The following is a 23468-nucleotide window of genomic DNA, read 5'->3' as shown; positions in this document are numbered from 1 at the left end:
ATTTCATAAGGGATGTAGCGGCTAATCAACCAAGAGTAAGGAATTAAATCTAACAACTTAATTTGATTTTGGTATCATAAGTATCGCCACAAAAGTGCAAGGATCCCGTAGCGGCATAATCGAAGCTCCACCAGAGGGCCACGAAGCCCAAGGCTTTCTCGCAAGTCCTCGCTTGATATATACGAGTTCCGTCCCAGTCCTGATACCCAGCGTGTTTAACGACCGATTTCTTCACCTTCAGTAATATTAGGGCGGTATTCATAAACGTCTCTTAAGCAAATGCTTAAGCATTCGGCATCCTTTACTAGCTACTAGGTAGTTATAGTTAGCGACTGAGAATACCGCCTTCTGTAGCGCCTTATTGATGAGTACTCTGGCGGACCCGGGACAAAACGCTCTTTCGTTTTCCTATGGTGAAGCCTTTCTCTTCCGTTGCCATTGCAGACGGTTGTCAGCATAGACATATATAGGGTGCGTTCCACTTGCACCCATAGACGGAGCAGAAGCTGGGACTATCGGCGAGCGGAAGGTAGGCTTGGAGGAGAAAAGGCAGAGGTTCAAATACAGGCACGTCGGTTAGCTTTGGATGCATTCGACATGTATAACCACGCTCCCCTTACCGCGAACCTTGCTACCCCCCTCAGCTTACGTTCCTTCTATATATGTCTATCATTGTCAGATCGCTACAAAAGAGGTATATGTGGCGACACCTAGAAGAAAGCAGGATAATCAAATTTAAATTAGCAAGTTGTTCGCCGATAATTAGCCTACCCAGACTCGATCAAATTTCGATAATAATAATTATATGCGATAACGGCCAACAACAAATCCGCCCTTAACTACTTTCCCGGGTACTATTCATAATCTAATCATTAACACTTTTTAATGTTAATGCCATGCTTAGTAAATACTCAGATTTTTCAATGAATCATGGTGTATCTACAACTATTAACTAATTCGTATACTTTTACAGTAAAAGTACATTCTAATCGCGGAGAAACATTCCACAATATATATATATTTCCAAAAATAAGGCTCGCCTTTACCGAAGCGACAATTAAAATAAGGTATCTTACTAACGAATAGTTACGTTGTTTTACTAAATTAATATTCTACTCGATCAAATCACAGACAAAGAAACCGCAGTGTCTTTCATTGATCACTGCCACCTAGTAAGGTAGATAGTAAGGTAGATAGTAATCTCCAGAATTAAAAAGAAGAGAATATAGAGAAAAATAAGATGCTTCCTCCGTGTAACATTCTCTACTTTATTCCACAAATGAATTTACTTGAAAAAAAATACGTAAGAATTAAACAGGAGAAGAAGAAGCTTGAAGAAGTTTGAGGGAGTCAGCAGAATTGCGCAATAAAGAAACCAACGCGTTGCATGTTTTGCAAATTGATTTCGTCCTGTATTAAATATCGTTAACATTGTTCGGGTACAATGACTGACAAATTGACAGCGTGCACGGAACACGCGTGCACGTGGAACGACATCCCCTGCGCGGCAACCATTGCCACATAAAATACTCGCGCGCGCGCGGTCCAAATTCATTGAAGGTTCTAAAGTACAAAAAGCGGCGAAAACGGCATGTACGTATCTCGTCCATCGACGGCGAACCTCCGTGTGAATGGCGATCCCGAAACGAGTTGCTCGCATCCCGGGTAGATTTCACCCCCGAGAATATAAATGGGATCGCGTTTTAACACAGACATTCTCTCTCCTTTTGCATGCACCTTATAAGACACGCGAGCGAAGCCATCGCGGAGAAGAGAGTACGGACGAGTACAGAAAATGGTGAGAAGACAGTTGAAGCTCCGCGAAAATTTTCATTCACAGTTTCCCTGCGGCTCGGCGATAGCGGCTATTACTCTACTTTGCGTGTTCTGGGCGAAGCGCGTGTCTGCAACACGACAATCACGAAATGGCAATAACTACCGTGCATTGGTCATTGTTTACCAGAGTGTAATCTACGCGTCGTTCTACGTCCCCATACAGAACACCGTTGTTTCTCAATTTCTTAACACTCCGAGCGGCGAGTGAACATACGGGGGACACTCGGGCGTGAAAACACGCCCGCGCCGGTCGAAGTGTTAATCGTTCTGGATTAGAACGACGCACACAGTGTCCGTTCATCCTTACACGGGGCGTTTCACAGTTATGGGGGCAAACTCGCGCGGCTAACGTAGCTCACGGGAACAGGTAGAAAAGTATTAATAAATACGACCTTTGGATCCTTGTGTTATAATTTAAAATAATTGATATCTCGAGAATTTAGTGTTCTTCTTTCACAGAAATTCGAAGCATTCGTGAATTTATATTTACCGTTACTTTCTTGGCGCCACTTTTGGGCGAACTTTTGGCGTGACTTATAAATGGTAACATGCTTGTCTAAATGTACATAAATAGATTATGATACAGGAGACGAATATGCAAAGAGGAACGCGATTGTATCGCGAAGCTTTGAAAAAGCGTTTTCCAAAAGAATACCAGATTCCAAAGACCGATTATTTCATTGAGACTTCTCCGGGCTCCCTTTCATTCAGCTCCATTACCGAATGGAACCCGCACCCACAGCTCCAACACACCCCGTTAACAGCCAGTCTTAATCCTACGATCTCCGTGAGACGAAAGAACCAAGGCACTGAATTCCGTCTTGGAAAGCGAAAGCGAGTCGTACAAAATGTCGGTGACGCGACGGTTCCACGTCAGAACGGTGATCGAAAATAGTCAGAACGAATGGTACTCCGATGGCGAGCCCAATACGTAAAACGCACAGCTCTCTCAACGATCGAAATAGCTTTGAAGAATAATAAAGTCTCGAGGCAAGGTCGAGCATGTCCGGATCTCGTCGTTCAGACTCGCACGCACGATCTCCGCCAACCCCTTCGATCGACTAGATCATCCCTCGAATCTGACCGAAGGCATCGTCAAACAACTGCGTTTATGTTCTCGCTTCCCTCTAGAATTCTACTTTACAGCCATAGAATCTTAATCAATTTTGTACTGCCCCCGCGGCTTTTCGAATTCCTCGTGTCCCGTCCAGCCGGGAGCTTACTCCTCCTTCGTTTCGTAGTACCAAAAATAAGTCGATTTTACTCTTCTTTTTTTACTCGTCCTTCGATTGTATAACTGTTCCGCGAAATGCTCGTACAAATAAGCGACTCGACGATGGACGCAACGAGAAGAATTTCGATTGCTAAGCGTATGTACCGACCTTGACACCCTCCCACCTCCGCCCGTTCGCCCCCGCGCGGCCCTACTTGTCGCCCGTGAAAAAAAACAATTCGTCCATCGGCATCGCCGGGCCACGACCTTCCCGGTGTCAAGTTAAACATCCAATTAGCGCCCTAATCTCGCGCGGTGACGCACAGCGCGCGGCAGTGTCTCTCGCTAAACTCCGCTACAAAGACTAGCAAGCGTGCGATCACGATATTATCACACCTACGTGTCATTCTTGCCTCTTACTCTTAATTAGTAACCGTTTTTTGTACGTTTTATCTTGTTTCTTATTTTGTGCAGGCATGCACTAGGAACAGATCCGCAGCTTCCGCCTGGCTGGCGTCGGTCGACCTGACATCTTAAATTCCCGAAATTCTATAAGTCCACCGCTTTCTGTTCACTAACATTCATTTAAACGATTGCTTATTACTGTAAGCAATTATTAATGACGCTAATATAGTTTCGAAATTTGAAGATCTTAACGGTTTGTTCATTGAACAGCTGTGAAGAGAGATTGTCCTGGTGGTTATTTGAAGGGTAAGGGAGAAAAACAGGGAATGTCACGAAACAGCTTTATCGAGAAGAAGAAGCAAGCTTCGATGAATTTAATTTTCTTATATAATTTTCTTCTTAAATAATTTCTTGTTTTACCTTGACGACAGAAGCTTGAAGCTTATGCTTAGTCGAAGAGTGGGGACATTCCATATTTTGTTCCAATGCAGAGTGAACATTTCCTGTTTTTAACGAGTATCTATACCAAATATTTAACGTTATTTTACAAGGGTACTTGAACTTTACAACCCTTTGTGATTCGACAGTTCTGTAGTCCCAGTTGCCACCAACAAAATATGCTATAAATCGCAAAAATCACGATGAATGGACATCCCTCGATTTCTCCCTTAGCCTTCATTTGTGACCCCCATGGCAGTCAATGTCTAGAAATTTCAGAAGCTAAAATGCCTGATGCTCTGCGGTGGCCATGCTCAACAGTCACCAATAAGAATTTAATTGTAAAAAATACAATACTAATTGTAGAACGCAGATCGTTCGACGATCGCCAGGCCGGAGGCTCATTATCTTACAAATGGTTCTCTTTTCGCGGCAAATTGAACGAACGGTTGAGCCGCACGTTAGAATCGAAAGAAATACGCGAACGGTCCCTGTTCGTAGATTTACAGAAGAAAAGAACAAAAGGGATACGACGCTTAAGTATAATTTACATATCTATGCCCGTATGGCGTGTACGCAAGCTACTACAAAAAAAAACCGTCCCGCAGTTGTGTGGGTGTGTCAATTGTCGATGGAAAAGTTTCGTCGTCGTTCGTGCGCACGGCCGACGCAACGCGAATAAATAATAAGAGGGGAGGTGGGAAGGGCGCCTCTGTCCACGTCCTTGATACTCGTCCCAGCATCTTGCAAGGATCCCACGGGTGCTGGGGTCCACGATCCCGGTGGATACGGGTGCTCCGAGCCGCGTTGTGCCATTTACTTTGCTCGGTTAATCGCTCGAACGTATGACGATGCACGGCGGAGCTCATTAATGCCGCGCCTTGCTTGCTATCGCAATTCTAAATTTACGAGTTCCAATTGCTTTCGACGACAAGTGTTCTGGTTCAGACGCGGTGTGCAATTACAGTAATTAGAGACTCACGTTTAAGAATTCGTGTCACCATTTCCGCGTTCTTCGAGGACGTTGAAATTACTTTTAATGTCGAGGGGGGATGTCGAGTGGAGCCTCCATTATTCAAACTAATAGGTAAATACAGCTATTCATATTTTTTTAAACACTTTTCAATTATTCTCATTACTCTGGCGACTATTATATTACACGAAAATATCAAAGTGTGCTTAGGGCACTTAGTTGTCGAAGATGTGTATAATGGAGGTTCCAGGAAGTCGTACGGATATCGGAATACGTATACTCCGTCCGCTATATCTGGAATTTCCGAATTGCTTTGCTTCTGACTTTAATTCTGTGGTTTACGAGCGCCTGAAGTACTCTGGCTCCGGCGAACTCGACGCGCTGACGCCACTTCCGGTGGAATGCGCTCGCTCCGCGAGTAGTAAACGGCGCTCGGATAGGCGGCCCGAGCGGAGCAAGTGCGGCATTAATGATTCCTACCGTGCACATTGCGTACGGCGTTGTACGGCGCGACGTCAGCACCGACGACTCTGACGTAGATCGGCGAGGATCGATCGTGCCCTTTAACGCACGTGTCGTCGAGCCTGCGTTTGCCGCGACACGCGTATTTCGGTTACACGAGTCTGCAGGGGGAAACGAAGTGGTAAGGCGGAAGGAGTTCGTGCGCCGCGAGCTTCTGAATAAATTACGTCCCGCCTGTGTCGTACAGTAGTGGTCAAAAGGAAGCTCGAACCGCGAACAGTGACAGGGATTAGTTCAGTTAGACAGGATTGTATCTTAAAATTAATACCCCATGGATCAGGGGGTTGTAAAGTAGACAAATATTAGGCACCAGTATTAAGTTTCTTTCAGCCACCACTGTAAAGGTCACTATTGAGGAGAAAGCTACAAAAAAAACGCAGGAATAGAATGCAGAAGTGGTGGAGCGTACTTCGTGGTACAATGTAAAAAAGGGGTAGAAAAGGGTGAATCCTCGTGTGAAAGATAAGTCGAATTCCCGGAGCAATGTTTTTCTTTACAAAAAACCACGGATCTTCGGTTTTAAGTTTGCTTGAAAGGAGACCTTTTTGAGCCAGGGGCTGCAACGTCCGGCGAACCTGTGCGTATAAATCTGTTGCACTAGAGTTGTATCGCTGCGAATGCTCGCGAGCGGGGAAAGGCAAGTAGAAATATCGAATATTAAACAGGCGTGTATAACGTGCACGCGAAGCTTCACCCTTTCCTGTTACTTGCAAGAATTACGCTCTACACTGTACGTATACCCCGTTGCGGACAAAACTAACGTCCGCCATACAATTTTATTGTCAACGTTCAGTCTTATACGATGTCCCTTATTGTCCCCGGGTGTCCACGAATAATCCCGCGTACACGAACCCCTCTCGGCGGCTGCGCGCGTGAAGCTACTTTGTCTACGATTTAAAAAAAAGAAGAAGAAGAAGAAGAAGAGGATGAAGAAATCCAAGAGAATAGAAAACTGAAGGTCCTGCCACAAAAGGAGGCCAATCTACGTGACGTCTTCGTCGTCGTTACGGTCGCCGTACTACCGATGTGGAGAACAGAAGGAGCGAGACGAAGCTAGAAGTTCGGAGCTCGCGTGGCCGCGTAACTCGTCCCGGTTTGCTCTAGCGGCGGCGGCACCACCGTCCTAGCCGTCGTCGTCCTGGTGGTCCGACGAGCCCGCTCCCAGGGAGCGCGGAAGGTGTCGAACACGCCGGCATCTGTGGTACGCGCTGAGCGATTATTCCGTCGCACCGCAGCTCCTTCGAACCCGGCGCTTCATTTCATCGGCTCTAGGATCTCCTGGATGCTGACGTAGGTGCCGGTGAGGAAGCCCAGCACCCCGAACGAGATGATGGCCAGATTCTTCCAGAGCCTCCAGTAGCAGGCCCCCAGGCCGTTCTCCTGGTCCCACACGGTCACCAGCTCGATCACGGACGGGAACATCAGGCCCAGCGTGGACAGGCAGACGGCGCCTACCAGCGATATGAACGGGCCCAGGTTCGGTATAGCGATGGCCACGCCCACAGTGAACACCACCAGGCAGATGCGGATCGTGTACTCGGCGATCAGCTTCCTCGAGCCGAAGTACTGCTTGGCGTTCTTCCAGATGATCTCCATCGGCACGTAGAACTGCAGGCCGTAGGTCAGGAAGATCGCCACCGCGATCATCAGCTTCGCAGACTGGGCGAGGATCTCGCTCTGCGACGGGTTCAGCGTGATCGAGGCCTGCGTGTCCTCGCCGTAACGCCAGTAACCGAAGAAACCGACGGTGCTGTACAACAGCACCACGAAGAACATGCCGGTGTTCAGCACGCCCGGGCAGCCGGTGAAGTGGGTCGGCGTCTTCATGTTGTTCTCCAGGGGCATCACCTGCAAGCATTATTGTAAGTCAAGCCGTCGAGGGGTGGCACTGGATAGTTGAGCGACTTTAATAATTGACGCTTTGGGTGGTTGCTCCTTCTGTATCGACGTGCGTTACGAAAAGCAGCACGATTCTCTTCGTTATCAAGGAAACTAGCACGCTTCGGTTTTCGCTACGAAAACTAACACGTTTGAGTGATTTGTCACGAAAAGTAGCATGTAAGGTGAATGTCCCCATTTCTGATCATTTCGTAGTTTTCTTATTATTATATGCGTTATGTTTGTACTATAGTTGCAAGAAAATAATTCTAAATTATTTATACAGTTATGCGAGGGTTGCACGAGCTTGGGGGTAATACATACATCGCTATTTTTAATCGACTTCAAAAAAGGAGGAGGTTATAGATTCGACCCGTTTGTATGCTTTTTTTTTGTGTTTGTCCCATCGTAACTCCTCAGCATATGGACCGATTTTGATGATCTTTTTTTTTATTCGAAATTACGTACATACCTACCATTTATAGCGATGAAAAGAAGTTCGACATGACGTTATAGTTTTTGCAGTATAATCGAAAATGTTCTATTCTGAGTGGCGAACCAGTATAATGTGTTAGTCTTCGCCGCAAAATTCGAAATGTCCTATTCTTTGTGGCGCAAGAGTGGCGAAATATGCTAGTTTTCGCGGCGGAAGGTCAAACATGCTAATATATTCGTCAGAAACGTTGAACTGTGTTTCTTTACGTGGCAAACTGAAACATGCTGTTTTGCGTAAGAAAAATGAAACGTGCTACTTTTCGCAACGCGCGTCGATATATAGTAAGTAACTGGATATGTTTATTGCATCATCCCTAAATCTACGTCCTATGAAACGATCTTCATAATTACGAGATTGATAAAGTAGGGGTGAAATCACCCCTTCAGAAAAATTCAGAATTTTCTTTTTCGTGCAATACCTCGAGAACCATAAGAGGCATCGAAAAGAAGTTTAAACAAAAGTTGCACCTGTTTTTATATCCACAAAAGTGCGTAAAAATTATTGAAAAATCCATACTTTTCAAGTTACCCCCACCACTTTAATTCGAGAATTATTTTTAACCAGTTTTGTAGATATACAAAATGATGTAACTTTTGTTTAAACTTCTCTTTGATATCTCTCGCGGGTTCATGATAGGTATATTCCACGAAAGGAAAATTCTGCGTTTGTTTCGAGGTGTGATTTCACCCCATAAAAACAAATAATAGATTTGTGTTACGGATGAACTACTCTATTCACTTGCAAACGAAGTTGCACAATTCGCTGAATTTTCGGGTCGCCTAACTTCCCTTGTAAGGTATATATTAATATTAAAATTCTGTCAATTCATTTGTGCTAACGTACTAAATATGTTTACTTTAACGCTCCACCGATTTTACGACGACGATATGTCTCTTCCAGCTACTGTATCACCGCTACGATGCCTGCCTGAATTATGGCTGACCTCGCTACTAGACGTTGCGCGAGATTCGTGCTGTGCTTGAAACTGTATTCTTCGTAGCATCATAGGGCAAGGTTAAGGTTTTTTGTTGTTAACGAATGGTACTAAGGGTAGAGTATTAGGTCAGGGGTGGCGAACCTATGGCACGTGCGAAAAGTTTTGCTGCCACGTCAATGATTAAAAGGCAATATGAATATCTGTTTATTAATCTAAAATAATTATTATACGGTTAGATATACTAAAATATTTTTCACCAGATTTTACTATACGATAATGTGAATGTCAAGTTATGAAGTTACAAGTTAATTTTTAAACATGTCTCAAAAAATTCTGCTATGATTAATTTTCTATTAATTTTTTCCTGTATTAAAAACTACCCGGCTACGTCAGCAATTCGATGAAATACATTTTTTTATACATTTTTGGCAAGCGCAGATAAAAAGTTTCGCCACCCCTGTACTAGGTGGATGTTTGGGAGGAGTTGAATAAGAACGGGGGCGAACCCCAAGTACTGCGAAATCCAGCGAGTCACGAGGGGTGAATAACGAACTTCTGCAACTTTTATGATGATCGAAGTGATGGAACAGGTGTTGAAAGTACCGTGTAATTTTCTTTCAATTCAAGTCCACGTGAGTTTATGGGGTATTACGAAGTATTAGAAACGCACTTTTCGGTTTTTTATAGTGAAGTGCCAAGAGGGTGAAGCACCCCTTCAAATTTCGTCGATTCAAAGAACGTTTTCGTAATTGTAAATTGTGCTCTGAAGAACCAATTAAATGTGTTTGAGATAAAAATTGGCTAAGTTACTTGCAAATTCAAAACCCCCCCTTCCTCGCAGAGGTGCCGAGAAATTTGATTCTATTATCGTCATTAAATAAGATAATTTACAGGAAATTAAATGCTCGAGAGAAATATGCATAACGAGATTCAGACTGTAAGTCCTAATTATATGTATACTTTGTCGCTGTTACGGGTAATCGCGTTAGGACACGATATGCAAATCCAACAAGAGGATCGTCCACGGCCTCATAGTTTTAGTTTTTGTTACATGCGCTTACGAAACAGCTCGCACTTATGACATAACTTTTTTCTACGCGGTTATTATACGTGGACTATTACTCTCGCTGTTACGCGTCTCATCGATTTTAAAAGTAACGATAGTTCGGCATGTAAATTTGATAATTTCTCAGTGGTAAATACACCTTTAAAATTTATCCACTTTTAAACATTCATCGATGTGTATTCGCGCGTTGATTAATAACGTAATACGATTAGAGGAATAATCTGAATGCCTAGCCGACTAATTTCGATCAATATCAACATTGAAAATTAAAATATCATCTTGGAATCTTTTTCACTCCGCACACGGAACTTGGTGTATCTCAAGAAATTTTGGATTTCTACGAAAACGAATTTGCATCGACGCGTGAAAGCAAATTAGTCGAGCATAATTAAACAGAACTGATTAGCATCTCGCAGACAGCCTGCAAAAAAAAAATAGTTTCACTTTGAAGCAGTGGCGAATTGAAAAACGAAAAAGAAAGTACAATGTCTCAAGGCCTTTCGCAAACCGCGGAATATAAAAAATGCCGATTTCACCCGGCTCCTTGGTCGAAATTTTTGACCCGCCTAAACCGCCTCTCTCGTAACACCATGTATCGCATGATCGAAATACTAAACAGCCGATTAAACCGCTATGTCGTCTACGATCGAGCATCGAGCGGAATACGAATGGTATATTTGCATAACGACACGGAGGCGAGTGGGCAGTGCTGTGTCGCAAATGCAGCACGTGTACTAAGAACTGTAAAAGAAAACTTTATAACTCCTGTCATCAAGCCTATGTATTCCTCTTCACTTGTTCATTGGTTCAGTTGCTTCTTTCGAATCGCCAGCATACGTATATGCATTTTGTCAAAATTAGGCAACCCTCAACGTAGCGTTCTACAGTTTTTTTCCTTTTCCTTCTTTCTTTCTGTTACCCTGTCCAAAAGCATATCATCTTTTCGCAGAACGAAATCACGAAAAGAAGAGTAATAATAACAATAATAAAGAGAATAAAATAAAAGAAATAAACAAGTAAACATTAATATATTTAAATATATGACTTTGTCATTGCCATGTCATTAATAATATTAGATTATTACATGAGAAATTATGTTCTAAATTTTTTTTTTAAATTTAATCAAATAAAAAATTCGTTCTCATTTTTTTATTTTTTTTTATTCTCTTCTCTTCATTTTTTCCCCCTTTTCTGGGGCCTCGGCGCATTGCACCCGCTGCAACCCTCCTGTGGCCGGTCCTTCCCTTATCATTATTTTATAATTGAGGAGTAGAAATGGTAAATGACGTAAGTGCCATTAGTTAAAATTTTCTGTAAAAAGAAAAAATGCATGTCTGTTCGTTTTGTCAATTACGTCGTTTATCACTCGTTTATCTCGACTTGATCACTTATCGCTATCGACTTTCAGCGTATACCACTTTTACAGATGTAGAGGGAAACAAAAAGATTACGGCCGTGAAGATTTCTGGCACTTACATCGGTTTTCACCACAGCGAAGTTGGCACTTACGAGTTTAGCTCTATCTATCGCTATATTATCATAATATATATTATTCTAGCACTTCTAACTTTTGCCTCCGCATTCCGCGTGGAATTCACATCCTTTCCACTAAAAAAAAATATTTTTTTGACACTTGCATCGTTTACCGTTTCAACTCCTCGATCATCGTTATTATTTTTGTTACATTTGTTGCTTCTACCATTATTATTACAACTTCTCGGCTCCAACGTAGATGCAATAACGTAATTAACGTAATTATGTGTCGTGACGGGGTGACACCCGCAAATAAATAAAAATACTTACCACACCGATGCCTTCCAGAGCGAAGATGGCAGTGCCGAAGAACAAGGGTAACTGAGACCAGCTCGAGAAGTTCGGTACGTCCTTGATGCTGGGCAGGTCGCTGAAGATGTAGTAGAAGGTGATCCCCATTCCGGTGGCGATCAGGACGTTCGCGATCATAGAAAACGGCGCCAGATATTTCAGGTTCCTCACGAGGGAGAAAATGGCTAGCAGTGGCAATAGTGCCGCCATATAAAGCCGGACATCCTTGTCAGAGTCGGTGTAATAATCGGACACCTCCTTGACGTTGGTCGAGATGAAGACTATGTACACGCAGCAGCAGCCTATCAAGTCGATCACGAGGAACGAGTTGATCGTCGCTCTGAAACGGTGCAAGGAACGCTTGGTACCATCGCAACAGCCGGGAGAGAGCTCTGCTACTACTAAATTTTTTCACTTCAAAGTGGACTTTAAATTGAGCGTTTAAAATCACGAACACTTAATGAGAGGTTCCCCATTACTCTACAAAAATATTTGTACTAAGAGAGTATTTCTAAGTTCACTTATAAAATTCCAACGCGTAATCGATGGCTACTTAACGCTCGGTTGTCACACCTATTTTCTCGAACGCAGTTGTCAACTTCCAATCAGCTGCTGTTCAACAACTGTCTGTTAAATTAAGGGGTTACACCTAGTCAGGAGGTTGAAAAAGGTTAAGGTTTGTGAATTTTTTTTGGAAAAGCGGAGGCATATATTTTTACAGAACCTTTTGCATTTTAAAGAGCAACATTTAAGGAACATTTGGTAATTTTTTTGTGGAAAAATATTTGCGTTTATAATAAAATTAGAACCGACATCCAAGAAGCCTTTTTCGCGGTTCGCGCGAAACAATCAGGACTTCAACTTTAAACAGCCGCTATTTTGTTTTAAATTAATATTTCGAAAATTCCCTCCGTGAATCAGAGGATACATTAATATACTAACAAAATTTTTTTGTTTTTTAATTTCAGATAATCTGGGTCCGAATGGCAGTGCTCATCCCAAAACAACTTTTTAAAAAGGCTTCTTGGATGTCGGTTGTAATTTTATTATAAACGTAAATATTTTTCTACCAAAAAATTACCACATGTTCTTTGAATGTTGCTTTTTTAAGTGCAAAAGGTTCTGCAAATATATATGCTTCCGCTTTTTCAAAAAAAATTCACAAACATTCGCCTCTTCTCGGCCGCTAGACTAGGTATAACCCCTAAACATAGCTAATTACATCATGTAACAATATCGCAGGAGGAGAGTACACGCGAATCCAACGAATATCGCGGTGTTCGGGTTAACCATTTTTCAATGATGCCTCAAAGATACTTTACTTTACAGTCGAGTGATTTTGTCCCAGTGTAACAACCGAGAGTCAAAGTTAATTATCATTCTTCTACTGCTGCGTTAACCAAAACGAATTCCAGTTCATTCCAATCCCAGAGCAGTAAGGAAAGGTCAAGGAATTCCATTTCGTTCGCGCGTGCCGATCCTGCCGTGACCCCTGCGGCCACCCGTTTAATCGAAAGTGACCACAGTGGCCACCGAAATTGCGGCAATGCTCCCAGCCGCAGAGTGCCACTGGCTCCGCGGTGTACTACATCCCCGCCTCCGAAATTCCACCACCAGTTACCAAGCAAGCTCAGCTACTTACTTCGCAAGGCGAGCGTACTTCTGCACAGGCTCGGGACCGACGAGAAAGGCCGCCTCGGCGACGTCCGCGAAGCCGAGGCTCGGCGTCTGCGTCCGCCTGCAGAGGTCATGGGCGCACTTGACCAGTATGTGGACGCAGTAGGTGCAGACCGCCCCGATGAAGAAGGTGGCGAACAGGCCGAACAGCAGGCCGGCGTTGCGGAAGGCCATCGGCATCGCCAGAATGCCGGTGCCCAGGCTGCCCTTGAGCAGATGTATCAGGGTGTCGAGGTCCGACGTCGGGTGGGCGAGCTTCCTGTGCTCGAACGGATTGTAGAGGGCCGCCTCCTCGTCGTTCGGCCGCTCCACGAGCGGCAACGTCGAGCCGTTCGTGACGGTAATCGGTACCTCATTTTTCTCGCACTTGTATCTGGAAAACCAACGCCGTTAACGTCGCGTCCCCGTGGTCAGGGGGTCCGTTAGAACGGGGAGGGTGGATGGATTGTTTATCTATATCGTATGCACGCGTGCGTGCACGTATGTTCGTACGTTCGGGAGCACGCGAAGTACGCTTAGCGCGCGAGTACACTGATCGCGCGAGTAACGCCATGCGTGTCCCGCGTGGGATCTATCATTCCGTACGGCACCACGACGCGTCGTGTTTCGCGCTCGATCTCACACCGATGGATCATGTGCACCCCGATTTTACGCTGCATCGTCCATGGAGGGAAGAAGAGAGCGACACGGTGCAGGCTCTGGCGCTCGAGACTCTCGCGACGCATGCATGCCACGCGAGGAAGAACGGGCACAGCGGGGAACAGAGAGGATCGAAGTGTGCTCCACTATGTAGACACCAATGGGTGGCTGAAGCTCGCGAAGTGGCGTGGTCGGATCGTTTGCTTGTCCCTTTCTTAGGCTCTAACACTTTCAGTGGCGCACTCGGGAGTTCAGCAGCTCGGGGGGTGCCGAGTTGAACGGATAGAAATATTCTCAATGCAAATTCGATGGAATTCATTGGGTGATTATAAGGGTTTATTTAAATAATAACATTCGGCTTTCTTTGATTTTTACGAAGCTCTTGAATTACTTCAGTCGTGGTTGCTCTCCTTTTTCGTTGTTATTCGGAGGTGCGCCACTGAACATTTTGAGTGGCGCAAGATTTTGAAAAATGCCACTTCAAGTCGGTCAGGTCTTCACACCCGGTAATATTATTATGAAAGCATGCGAGAACCGTGCACGGGGTGGAAGCCCCTCGGCGTGGAAGCACGCCGGCGCCACTCCGAGTGTGAATTATTGCAATGGTTCTGATTAAGAGTCTCTGGTTTGCGTGCTATTGGAATGGTTCTATCGATCTGATGGGCAAAGTGGATTCTGACCGTAAGTTCGCCTCGACAGAGTAAATCCGGGACAATCGGTACGATATCGTACTACCCAGCTAAATTCAGTAAATAAGCATTCCAAGAGCAACAAGTACAGTACTATCACCCGCACAACGAAGCCACTTGTTAATACACTAAATCTCGATCTAAAATTAAACACCTCTGTCGAGCTAAAACATGCTTACACCTGCAGTCATGGGTATTTATAGCTGACAATCAGAGACGTATTTACTCGTCATGCAGAACCATCGCATGTCGTTTGTGGGGATTAAGAGCGGTGCCGAGGAGCCAGCTGCGGCTTAAAACTCAATTCATCAATCGAGCATGCATCGTCCGATCCGTCGATGCGGATTTCGCGCGACCCGCGGGAAAGCGATCCGACCGAGCCACCGTTTGTGAATGAGGCGTTGCGCTGAACGAGCTCGATGTACGATAAGAGCATGATTCGCAGCGCGATCCACGCGATCTGATCAGGCGAAAGCTCGACGCACTCGTAACAAGCGTTAATCTTAGAGCGGAGGAAATGAGGAGCTGCCAGCGATGAGTGAACTGCTCGATGACACTCGACTCTAAAGACCGGCGCACATGAGCGGCACGCGTCATTTTTTGCGATCGCGTCGATGCGGCAATGCTGACGCAAAATATGCGCCGCGTTTGAGTCTCTCTGTAGAAATATATCCACTGTTAGGACGCGACTGCAGAGTGACGCGGGCCGCGCGTGGGCGCCCGGCCTAATGCGAGACTCTCGCGGCTGAAGTGGATTCAGCCGGCGCGGGCTCTGTGCTCGAATGCTGCAGGGGACTGATAAGAATTGCGAGGATACCGGTAAGCAATGTCGTTTTTGAAACAGTAGATATTGTCCTCGCTTTGTCTTTCCCTGATTTATTATTATTTTTTAAATATAAATGGCAATGTAGAAAATTATTTTGTAACATGCTCCACCATGCAGCATTAATTGCAGAGACTTTAACTCAAAGAGGATGCTAGTTTCTTCAGAAAACCGATAAAGTGCTCGCTGTTTAGGGGACAGTGAATAGTATCAGCGAATAGGAGGGTTAAAAAGGACACTGTCATTAGTTCACTTTAATTTTAGGGTAGTAGTGTAACTGAGATTGATTGATATATCAAAGAGGACATTACTTTCCGGCTCCTGCAATATGAGCTCGATTTATGAACGAAGTTCGAACCATCAAGTTCGAAGAACCAAGATGGGGGTTTGTTTTTCGTTTTGTAAGTGCGTGTTCTCTTTATTAATTTCTCGATGGGCAAACGGTTCCTTCGATTCCCTCCCTGTCTCCCAGCCGAACTTCCGTCTCCGCGCACGTGCCAAGGGACCATCGAGGAAATCGATCAAAGAGTCGCGAAAGCTCGATCAATCTTTCATTTTCCCTGCATTTTCTCGTGCTCGTTACATCTGATCCTGACGATCGTGGTTGGTCCACGATCGTTCTACGCTTCGTACGCGGAAAAAGTGCATGGCGCAACAAAAGCGCCCATCCCGGAAGAGACCGGTTGCATTTTTGGCAAACGTCTGTTTAGACAAGAGCAGAATTAGAACTTCCGGCAACAATTTCTGGCAAAATTCTCCACAGACATTTTACGGGTCGCAATAATTCTAGCTGTTTGCGCGGCGATCGTCTGCTGCGGCGCGAAGCCTTGAGAAAATAATGCGAACTGCAGCTTTTATTATATTAATCAATTCTGAGGGACTGAATGAACCCTGCTCTTCTTTTTCTTTTCTTTGTAGGGATAACAGCAGCAAGCTTGTGCGACTGAAATTGGGTAATGATTCAAGTCTTGTAAGTCCTAAGTGTCAGTGCTTCTCAGAAAATCTAAGATCATTTCTTCTAGGTCCGTGGTTCGCTAATTCGGCACTGTGAGGATTGATTTACGCGGCGACTGTTGCGCACAAGATAATAAATTCAATGCTTAAATATTTCGAGTTTCAAGAAACGTTAGCAAATTTGTGCCAAGATATTTCCCTTGCATCGTCAGTACAGTGTCCGGCATTAACTAGCAATTACGCGTTATTAAAAGAATTTCTTCGAAAACATGTTTATAATACACGAGAGTGTTTCGGGCAGACGAATTCCGTTTCGCAGAGATAAGTGCATTGAAATTCGATATCTGGAATTTCAGCATCAACTAGACCGAATTCCCTGAGCGAAAAGATTCATTCAATCCCAATTCGATTCTCCCAGCTTTTTTCGCCAAAAGAGAAAAGATTACTCGCTATCTACAGCCTCGACATGTTCCCCAAAGAAAGGAGCCAAAAGTGGACGTTCTCGGAACCATGCACTTTCTCCCTTCTCCCCGCTCCTTCCACCAGAAACTAACAAAAAAAGATCGAACAGAATCCAGGAACCAATTTCGACGAGCATACACCGTACCATACCGATCACGATATATCCCGAAACAAAGCCGTATCAACGAACGGGCAATCGGACGTTCGACCGTTTCGCTTCGTGTCCCGATCCTTTCAGACGTTGCGCATTAAGCCACGACCGCACGCGCGCGAAACGCGGCACCGGGCGCGCTCTCGAAGCACTTGAAAAGTAACTACTCTTCGACAGCGAGCAGCGTCCTGCAAGCGTTTCAAGTGCATTCTACGCCGGGAACTGTAACCACAAGCAAAACTAGCTTCCTTCCTCCGTAACGTGTAATAACCCCAATGATCCTGCCATTCTTACACGAAAACAGGAATGTAGTAACCCGTTACCAAACCAGTTCCTAGATCGGGTTACAACATTGCGCTATTTCATTACTCCTAACGTATTGCGTGCAGGAAGATGTGCGCCAAATACCGTTTATATGTCCGTGCACGCGTATACATACACCGCGAGTGTTAACCTGCCCCGAGAGGTGTCATCCTACTTCGTAAACCCTTCGGGAATGTCGTTTCGTGTCTGCCGCGGGTTACGTTGGCGCCTGGCGCCGGCAACCCGCCTTTCGACTCGGTTGCGCAGTGGCTACAGTCCCCGCTCTGCGCAGCGCCGCGCGCACGTGCGATCGCGGCTTTACGGGGCACCTACGTGGCGGGGTGGGGGGGATGGGCAATGGCGTCGACGACGTGGCGCGACAATAGCGTAATAAAAGATCGTAAAAAAGGTAGGTGTGTAGGCATATAGGTACCCATTGAGGTGCGGTAGTATCTCTCCGTAGTCGTGCGAAGCTTTCTGTCGAGAAAGCTCCGGAATCGAGTCTGTGTGTGTCACGTGACACGTGACAAGAGTTCACGCGCCGCGATCAGGCTTAGAGGCAGCTGCAACCACCGCACTGCATCACCGCGACGCCCGCCGCCACGACGCAGTACGACGACTAACAAGCCTTCTTTGCTATCACACATTTTTGCGCCTCTCGCCGAGCGTCTTTTTTTTCGTGTTATTTTATTTTATTTTCGTTTTATACGCACGTCAATGCCAATTGTACTTTTCCGTTTCGTATCATCGAAATTTGTATATATTTTGTTTTTTTGCTCGATGTTCCTATGTATTTTTTGTTATTACTCGGGCAACGAGGTCTCACGACGTCCTAAAAAAAAAATCGGTCCCTCTCTCCCTCCTTGTCTCTGTTTCTTTTTTCGTATCCGACGTACTTATCCTTTTCTCTCTCGCCGGTCTTTTTTAGATCGTCCGTCGGGGTGCGTTAGCGTCGTCGCGGTCCGTCCCGGTCACACGATTTTATTACACTCTTTCCACGACTATTTTCTCCCCGCTGCTCGTCTCGGTCGAAGTTAACTTAACCGTCACAGAGAAACGTTTCTTTTTTCTTTTTTTTTTTCCCGCTCGAACCCGCGACCGTCCACCGGAGACCTTGCCGTTTCACTTTCTAAAATAGTACCGTTTTCTTTATGTTTACTTTTTTAGGTTTTATTGCTTTGTTTTTTTTTTCACTTTCACGTTATGCGCAGAGCACTTTGATAGAGCCCGAATTCTGTGCCCGCAGTTTATACGCAAGTCTGGAATCATATAAATGCACATATTACATGGTAAAGACAGATGTCATCTTTATATATCCTTTTGGAGGAACAATAGTTTGCTTGCACACCGCATGGCCTCAGTTACGACGCATCCTCAGCCAATGACGAAGAAACCGCTCGCGAGGATTCCCTCCTTTCTGCACCTTTCTTCCTTCCACTCACCCTCGGCCTCCTTAACCCGATTTCTCTCCCACCTGTTTATCTTTCTACCGCGAGTTACAGGGGAAAAAGGAGCGCAGGATTACGGATCGTGTCGGGCCAGATGCTAAGCTACACAATACTTCGAGTGGCGCAAGATTTACGAAACACACCATCGACTTAACTCTCCCCGAACGACGCGAAAACGTCCCTCGGCGTGGAAACACGCCAACGCCACTCGAAGCGCTACCTCGGCCTAATCCCTCGAGGAGAGTTCGTTCGATCTATAGAACTAGGAAGAACTTGCGCAGCTCCGCAGGGAAAAGAGATCGCAGTCGAACTGCGACGACTCCGAAGGCGTCTAAACAGAATTCTTTCAGCTCGCAGCTCTAAGTAGACTCGCCAGTTTCAATACCGCCTGCTCCTTCGTAGGGGACCGCGCTTAACCGTTGCCGCGAGCGACAATCGACCTTGCGGGCCAATTATTCCCAGCGCGATATTACCAGGACAATTACACGCGCCCGACGATCGAAACGGCGCGGCGTTATCGGCAACAGGTGTGCCCGGCGATTCCGCGTTTCCAATTAATCTCCAAGCAATTAAAGTTAGCGTAATGGCGCGTGAAAAAAAAAGAGATGCGAGGAATAGTTCCTTTGCGTTGCACAACGTGGAAAAACGTTTGCGCCAAGTGTTCCCGCGCCGATTTCTCGATCGATTATTCGCTGGCGAGCGCGCGCGAGAACCGAACGCGGATAGACACTTACGCAACCGGAACACTGTGCCGCGGGAGAGAAGGAAATACTGGCGCGGACAAGCGGCGGTGAAGTGGCGACGAACATCGACAGCGTGCGCTTTTGCGAGTCCTGCGGGAGGTTGGAGGATCGGTCGCGGCGGAGCGTATCGTTTCTGGCGGGAGAAGTCGCGGTAGGTGCAGCAAGGAGGAACTCCGTCTTTTGCGCGTAGGATCCAAAGATTTGGCCGCGTTGCCGCTAAATCGATGACCGAGGGAATCGCTCGTTTGTGCGGAAAAATCGGCTCCCGCGTGCATCATTCGCGTATATTACGTATCCTCTCATTTTTATCACTCGTTCTCCCTCCGTCGCTCTGTTAAAATCTACAGCTGTAAGGAGACAAGGGCAACTGTCTTTGGTTGTGTCAAGGAGGTCGGGTAAACAGACGAACCAGGCACGCTTCCATTTTAGAAAGCGTATCAAGCATTTTGTACGCTGCGAAGGAGATTTGAATACATAATTGGTCAAAGGTGGCCTCAATTAAAAGTACATAGCTTTTCGTAGTTCTATTGGCCAAATTCAATTGCACTCGAATTTGATTTAATTCAAGGAGTGTCAATTAATTTCCGCAGTAAAATCGTCAACGATATTTATGTTGTTAGAAAAGTAATCGTTCAATTCCCGTTTCACTCGACACCCTTGCACGATTTTTCCAAAAGCTCTAGAAATTCTTCCGCGACCTTTGCATTTATTTGGGAAGGGTGACGCTGGTTTCAAGATCGTGTGCGAGAACGATATTTTCATATCGAGATTCCTTAGTAATTCCTGGGTCTCCTTATATAAAACCGTACTTCTGTGATCAATCCGATGCGATACTATTCGTTTTAAGTGTTTCCTTCGTCGAGGTAGCGAAGCCACTAATGGAAGAACTACCGGCAGCGAAATGCGCACTCCAATTTTTCAATTACGGAAGCAGGTTAAAGTAGCTGTATCTCGGTAAAGTGCAATTTACGTTCAACTGTATTGTGCGCACTAGTTTCAGCATTTATCGAAGCATTTTTTCCCATCGTTACGAATGTACATTGTTCGTACCACTTTTACATACGCCGAGCAGAATTCCTCTGCGTAAATAATTACAAGCACGCGCTTCCCCCGCCTAGTAATACGTTCTATGTTACTACACGTCCTCGAATGATGTTAAATCGATATTTAAAAGCTGGTAGAAATTTTTTTAATCGACGGAATGTAAAAATGGCATTACTCAGAGAGAGAGCGACGTTCAAAATGCTGCGCGGCTTTAGAGGAAATCGTTCGAAATATTTGAGACGCACGGCACCCGTCGAGAAGAGCGAGAAATGTTATTAATTATCGTAAAACAGCGAATGGAAGAACTGTACACCTTGAACAAGTGTGAAACTCAACAATGCACAGTGGAACAACAGAACACACGCAGAGATAAAAATAATAAGAATTCGCTCTGACACCTTTGCTCGGCAAACATTCGTGAATACATTTTTCACTCCCCTCGGCAAATACCGACGAGCTCCAAAAATTCCGGACCCCCTTCCTCGCGAATCGACAAAACCATTCCGAGTGACAGCACGAGAAACCATATTTCTAAAATAGGACGCTTACACTGAACACGACACAGATATCGAAATGGACCGTGAATAAATAAGTATCGCTTTCACGAATGCACAAAATGAAAATCCTCGTTCGTGGGCGTAAATGGGTTAATAGAGAAAATAGAACAGGGGGGGTTCTAAAACGTACCAGCGTGAGTGCACGAAAAACACAAGTAAATTAATACTAAAAAAAAAGAGAGAGAGAGAGAGAGAAGGTAGGGGAGAAATGGGAAAACGGAAGCGCGTTTCTGCACAAACCAGCAATCTACCATCGTAGAATGTAGAATCGTCACGATTCAGCGGTCAATCGTCAAGCATCCCTGGTGCCAGCTACGCTACGAATTCTACGTCAGCGATCAGGCGGTATGCATGGATTTTGGTTTGTGATGCTGATGATCATAGAGTAATTTGTCTTTTGGAAGGTTTGGGGGTGGGATGGTACTTGTGTGTATGTACGTGTGTAAAAGAGCATAGAGAATGAGAGAATACACATATATACGATACAATGCACAGTATATGATCCTCGGGGGGTTTGTCACTCACGTTTGCTTGAGCACGGAGCGTTTGTGTTTGGCAAGAAAGCAATGGTGATGATTGGTCGTGGTAGCAGATAGTGAATTGGCTTGACTATCGTTGAACCGTTCGTTCGCGTCGGTTTCGTAAACCAAGTACATCGCACTTACTTGACAAGAACCATGTCTGAGAGTTCTGTTTTCACACCGTGCTTCTTTGGGTCGTATTCCGCTATCATCGGGCGCATTGGTGTTCTCTGGAACAGGCAGAAGATAAAGGCGCGCGTTAGTGGAACGTATTTCGTTGGTTGGTAATTAACATTTAACGTTGGATGCTGATTTCCGTCGGGAAGAAGCTGACGCACAGTGGCGCGTGCCATAGGGAACGCTGGCCAAGAGTAATATTTTTAAAAGTAAGATAAATTGTTGGAATGAATTGCAATACTGTGATTCTAAAATGATAATAATGTAGGTACTTTTTAAGGTTAATTATTGAATATAAAAATAATGTTAATTAACTGTAACTATAATTATTTAATATATGTGATGATATCACGAGGAGAAGAATATTATAGTTAAGAGTATAATAATTATAATTAATTAATAATGTATAGTAAATACGAAGTAGAATGCATTTTACATTTGTATACTTAGGTGCAGGTAATTAACATCATTTTCAAGAAGAGTATTGTAATTAATTAATTATAATTTTCTTCTTCTTCTTCTTCTTCATCAACACGATAACTGGAAACACGATATTCCGATCCTATGCCATAAATGTACCCTTCTATAAACAGTGCGGGCAGCAAAGAAATGACGATTACTCATAAGATCGCAATTTATCGTAGGAAAATACAACGGGCCTTTCGTCAAGAACTTTATTTTACAACTACACTACTGTAATTTTAAATGTGAGTCTTTTTGAAACTAAATGGATAAGAAGGGTTTTTGGCCCTGGCGCCACCCAAAGAAAAAGGAGATTGTAACCGCGAGTGAAGCAATTCAAGAGCTTTGTAAAAAGAAAAGATGGATTTTACTCTTTAAATAGATTTTTATAATTACCTAGGGATTTTATTGAATTTGTTACATTAAAAAATTTGTATCCATTCAACTCGGCTCCCTCAGAGATTAAATCCTGAGGGCGCTACTGGTTTTGGGGGTAAACTTTGCACCCATGATCAATCTTTTCAAAACTTGCGAATAGGATCGAAATGGTATTCACTATGAATGGTATAGTTTCGTCGGTGATAAAAATAAAATGGTTTTGAATTCTTAGGTTTATAGAAAGTAGTAGATCGAAATTACGAAATGACGCATTGAAGTGCTAAGTTTGTTCGGTGGGTTGAGAATCGTGGGACCATTGTGTCTTCTTTTCTTAAATTATTTTGTGTTTTAGTAAATAATTGCCAGCAAGCTGTCTTCTACCGGGAGACTGACGATCTGAATGGAAATTACCGTCACCTTTACGTAAACCGCGAGTTCGACTGCACGGCTCGTCCATGACAATGCGTCAGTTCCATTGCAATTACAGGATAATTACATTTCTGACGAAAAGCTACGAGGTTGTCCTCGCATTAAAGACTGTATATTTTTGTTGTACTTTTTCTATCAAGTTCATTTTCATAATAGTTTATTTTATAGAGATTATATCTCTTATTTCCTTTAATATTAATTTTCTATCTAAAAACATATTTATATTTCTAAAAGAAAATTTACTATCTAATGTTTTAATATTTAGAAATTTTGAAATTCTAAACCGTGATTTTAGGAAGAAGTACTCTCTGTTGTCTCAGTAATTTGTTGGAAACAACGAGGTTTTGCAGCAGCAACGAAGGCGTTTTAGATTCTCTTATTACGTGACTCACCCTGTATAGTTTATTCAAATGCATATACCGT

General features: G+C 44.4%; 1 protein-coding gene across 4 annotated transcripts in view; it reads right to left on the bottom strand.

Moving 5' to 3' along the window:
- Positions 1 to 1388: 1388 nt before the first annotated feature.
- Positions 1389 to 23468, bottom strand: part of LOC143367502 (proton-coupled amino acid transporter-like protein pathetic) — a 55346-nt gene continuing 33266 nt past the window's right edge. For 3 of the 4 annotated variants that reach the window (XM_076809385.1, XM_076809387.1, XM_076809384.1), the window contains exons 2-5: positions 21744 to 21829; positions 13231 to 13638; positions 11568 to 11928; positions 1389 to 7235 (exon numbers count right to left, since the gene is read on the bottom strand). In XM_076809385.1, coding sequence (XP_076665500.1) covers positions 6642 to 7235; positions 11568 to 11928; positions 13231 to 13638; positions 21744 to 21829 — 1449 coding nt within the window. In that variant the 3' untranslated portion in view covers positions 1389 to 6641. Of the gene's footprint in view, positions 7236 to 11567; positions 11929 to 13230; positions 13639 to 18572; positions 18796 to 21743; positions 21830 to 23468 lie in introns of those variants that run through there. The other variant, XM_076809388.1, reaches the window with a different exon arrangement.

This window comes from Andrena cerasifolii, chromosome 3 (assembly GCF_050908995.1).
Source record: "Andrena cerasifolii isolate SP2316 chromosome 3, iyAndCera1_principal, whole genome shotgun sequence".
Classification (NCBI taxonomy): Eukaryota; Metazoa; Arthropoda; class Insecta; order Hymenoptera; family Andrenidae; genus Andrena; species Andrena cerasifolii.
This window is presented reverse-complemented; position numbering and strand designations above follow the sequence as displayed.